Here is a 4,628-nt window from a genome sequence, read left to right on the forward strand (position 1 = left end):
AGGAATGAGAGACAAGTAATCTGTAGGAATGACTTGAGATATTTCTGGACCTCACTATAAGTTTAAATATACTCTCTTCTTTTTTCAGGATAAGCGTTATCTTGAACCGTACCTAAAAGAAGTAATCCGTGAAAGATTTGAAAGAGAAGCATGGAACAAGAAGTAACTATTGAACTACTTCATGCAAATATCCACATATTTTTGATTTTTAAACATTTGGTAGAAGTCAGCAGGGAGGAAAACGTGAGGCTGAGGAATACTGTTTCAGCTTGTTCACTGAATCTGTTCATCCAACTAAAATAAACATGTCGAAGTATAAAATCTACTTGGAAGAGTTCTTTGTAAATGTTAACAAGCTAATGTTCAGATCTTTCCTATGAGCATATACATTACATATTAGCTTAGTGGTATGCAGTCTTCATTCCAGCTTTTTGATTCTTACTCTTTTCATAGTACAGCTGTTTTCTGCAGTTGTAGAGTTGGGTAAAAAACACGCAAGGCTGTTGGCGCTAGTTGCTCTGTTAAATTTAAAAGGTGTTGCTTATTTCCTTCATCGCTTCTCCCTGGAGACGACAGTACTGGACCAGTGCTCAATGTTACAATGGTATTGCGAGACAACAGAATGTAGTATTCTGTGCATCTAAGCACGTACATATTACAATAATGGAAAATATAGATGATTCCTTAATATCAAAATCAGGAAATCTTTCACTAGCTTTTTATAATATATATATAGTTGATCGTTAAAAGGCTATTTTCACATAAACCATAATGACTGTCTCACTTCAGCTTCTTGAGACTTTTTGTCCTTTTGAAGGGCAGAAGTGGTATGCTGGTGTGCTTTCAACAGCGTAATTAACTTCCTATGTATTTTTTTCATGGCATAAAGCATGCTGTTTACAGTAATTGGTATCAAGTATTTTAAATTATCAGGCTTAATGACATTAGAGATACACGTGGAATTCAGGCTCTGCTTAAAACCAGAAGGAATTCAGTTGTATCCAGGAAATACCGGCCCTTGCTGGCTGAATACCTTGAGTTTAGTCTTCCATAGTTTAACGGTAATGTTAATTTGAGACAGATTTTGGTACATGCAAAATTCAAAGCCTATCATATAGCCGTGTGTTTGAGGTACACAATCTTGTGTGATAGTCCCAAGATTGTTTTTTTTTCTTTTTGTTATGCATGCTTGTCTGCCAAATGCAAGAAGCCATTGACCAAAAAGCTAGAGCAGTTTAGAAAAAAGCCAAAATTTCATAAATATGGAACAAACAATGTCTGTAGTTTTGAATTGGTATGACCGGATAAATACAGTACTGGATTAGAAGTTAGAATAGAAACTGCCTTTTAGCTTCACTCATTGCTCTGTTATTAGCCTGTATCTGCTTGCGTCAGTTGCTTACATCTGTAGTTATGTAGTTAATAAGAAATTATAAAATTGAAATTAATTATAAAATAATAATAATTAAATTATATGAATTTAATTATTAAAATGAAATTAATAAGAAAAAGTTATTAAGAAATACTTATTTCAAAACTTCACAGCGTGATGCGGTAAAACAAAATGCTGCAAAAATATCTGCATCACTGATATTCCTTAAAAGTCTGTGGGGACATTATATTAAGAATGTGAAGTTTCTTTCATCTCCTGTAGTAGCATCTTATGATTGAAGCATACATAATGTGATGTATTTTTGAGAACTTTCTGATTTTTCTTCCAAGAGAAGAATATGGCCTGAAATTTCACACTCCCATTTATGGAATTATTAGAATACTTAATTTTTCTAATGGAATTAGAACTATTTCATTATCTTTAGAATAATATTAGACAATTATCTAGTGGAAGTAGCCCTTGGAAAGGCATAGTTGTCAAACTTCTACAAAAGCTAGGATTTTGTAGAAAGACAGCATCTGCTTATTTGACCATAGGTTTGGATTAAGATTAACATAGTTCAAAAGTCTCTCAGAAATTACTTGTTTTAGAGAAAAGGGTTTTGTTGGCATCAGGTGCTTAAAAATAGGGTGATCTTCCAGTGGAGTACAAAGCAGCCATGCTCCAGTTGGCTTCACACAGCTGAAATCACTGACCTGTTTACACTCAAATTTAACATTTTCAGAGTCAGAAGTGAGTAGTAGGAGTTAATAAAAGGGTCTTTCCAAGTGATCTTTATAGCAGTTCAAGGGAGGAGAGAAAAGGAAGCCATATTGAGATCTTGCCTGTTCACTGAGGCTGAGGTTGTTCGACAGCTTTCATTTAGAGCTGTTTTCAGATGCTTCTGATTTGGATTGATCATTTTTAACTAAGTTCCCATAAGATGCAGTAGTCTCCCATTGAAGTATTTTGAAAAAGTTCAATGAATACTGTTTAGTTGTATCTTAGAATGATATTAGTAAGGAAAATATATTTGTTGTTTTTTGGCAGAGATGGATATGTATTCTTTGAGAAGTTTAGGAGAATCTAAAACCAGTGAGAAATGGGGAGGAAGGAGGTGGGTGTAAGAGAGAGGTATCTGTTGCCTGGGAACCAGGAGCTGTAGCAGTTTTGTGTTAGAGACTGTAAACTCTTACCTAGAATATATGATGTGAGATTTGATGCTTGTGCTACTGGCTAATAGATGAGTAACTTAGCAGACATTTCATATTTCACCCTCTGGTGTTCCCCTCTGTGCACAGTGAGCTACTGGCATTAATCTGTAGCTAGAAGAAACAGTTTTCTTGTATGGAAGATCTGAATCCTGCTGGTTACAAGTTGGAGAGTCAGTGTGATTCACATTTTTCAATCCTTGCGTTTATCCTTAAAAATACCTGGGATGGGAAGGAACGGACTTGCAAAAATTAGGGATTTTCAGATCTTTAATGCTTCCATCCCACCTGTGCAGCTCTCCGTGGGATCCTGCCATATTCCTTGTGCAGGCGGCATGCTCCTCTGTGAATGATCCAGGACTCTGCAGCCATGAGCTTGCTATCTGCAAAGTTCCCTCCTTTTAAGGAAAAGCTTGATAACAGTGGAGGGGGTCAAATTGCCGGAAGTGAAAAGATAGTCTGATGATGAAGGAAAGAGCATTCTGGTTTGGAGAACTGGGTTTTCTTTCTGCTACTGTCACGAAGTTCTTCTGTAACACTGAGCAAGACACTTGGTTCACAGAAACTCACTAAGTATTTTGCTGAATGCTTAATGTATGGTGCTTGGGGCCATGTCTACAGAAGTACAGAGTAATCGCATCTGTGTCTAGGTTCAGTAGATCTGTTCTGAAAATATTAGGTGAAAGTGTCAATATTCCGCCATACACACAATAGATACTACAGGTAGTGGTACCAGGAGCAAAGCTCACAGGGATTCTCACAGGTTTGAAAAAGACCTCACAATCCTTATTCCTCTGATGATAGTGCAGAAGTACTTATAAAGAAACTGATAACATTTTGTGACCTATACGGAGTGCAGAAAGCAAGGTTGAGCCGTGCACTGAAGAGGATTGAAAAGAATCCCTGAATGAGAGAGGGGTTCTGACTGGGAAAAATGCAAACCTGCGATTTAAGGTCATATCATAATGCACAAGGCAACAGCGCATATTGCATTTCCTAACTTGACTTTGGAACATTCATCTTCATTAATGTAGTTTTTTTGGACATAAATTATATACAGATGCCATAAATTACTGAGGTCTTTTTGTAGTTTGAGTTCACAACATCTTTGGCACATCTAAATAATGAGTGTCAAATTAAGAGAGAGTCTGAGTTGATATTGCTAATCCTGAAGTTTGATGACAGTTTTAGCTTGAATTAATTTTCATCACTTTTAAGTGAACCTGCACTTCACTTGAAGTTCTTTTATTAAATACATAGTGAAATATAAGAATACTTTTGATTGCTGAACATCAAGTTTGTTATGGCAGACTGATTTCTTTAAATTTTGAATCGGTCAACCCAGAAACAATGGATTTCTTGCAGTACTGTAACAAGAAACATATGCTTGTTTTACATCCAACTTCCATCTGAAGGAGAGCTACAGCAGATATAAATCTCATAAGGATTTTGATGAAACATCATGCTTGTCATTATAATGGAACTGTTTTAGCATTAATATGGTAAACACATTCCTACTTGAGGCATTTTCTCTCTGGATAGCAAAGGTCAAAGATTATCTTCAGGAATTCCCCACAGTGCTGCTGTGCTCTTGCGGTCAGCATTCATGGACTGAAACTTTGGCTGGGGTAAGGGCTGCCCTCGCGGTGCGGAACAGGCAGAGGCAACCTGAGCCACCGCTGCTCCAGGGCAAGACCAGGGATGGAACTCGGTGTCCCACCTGGTATGTAGCTGACCTGAATGCCTTGAGAGACCTCATTTCTCTTAGCCTCTTTTAGCTGGTGTAAGGCCCAAAAGGCCAAGATCCTGAAAAATCTATAGGCAACTATCTCCATTGTAAACAGTTTGGGTTAGCATCTAAGTACCCTTGAAGAACTGGGCCTGATCCCAAAACTCAGCTTCCTAGAATGCCTCCGCAGGCCAGGCAGAGTTGCAAGCTTCCCTCAGTGCAGTTTTGTAAATCCTTCAGTGTCAAATAGTTCCTGGCTCACCCAGGACCTCGGTGCTGGGACTAGGTGAGAGGCTGGTCTGATGCTCCAGGGTGC

General features: G+C 37.8%; 1 protein-coding gene across 1 annotated transcript in view; it reads left to right on the forward strand.

Annotated features, from left to right (window-relative positions):
• The window catches only part of LOC104157801 (cytochrome b-c1 complex subunit 7), a 3,445-nt gene extending 3,124 nt beyond the window's left edge, over positions 1 to 321 (forward strand). Inside the window, exon 3 of the mRNA XM_009695279.1 lies at positions 89 to 321. Within this exon, the coding sequence (XP_009693581.1) occupies positions 89 to 166 (78 nt within the window). The 3' untranslated portion in view covers positions 167 to 321. The remainder of the gene's footprint in view (positions 1 to 88) is intronic.
• The last annotated feature ends 4,307 nt before the right edge of the window (positions 322 to 4,628 follow it).

Source organism: Cariama cristata, unplaced genomic scaffold, assembly GCF_000690535.1.
Source record: "Cariama cristata isolate BGI_N322 unplaced genomic scaffold, ASM69053v1 scaffold24542, whole genome shotgun sequence".
Taxonomy (NCBI): Eukaryota; Metazoa; Chordata; class Aves; order Cariamiformes; family Cariamidae; genus Cariama; species Cariama cristata.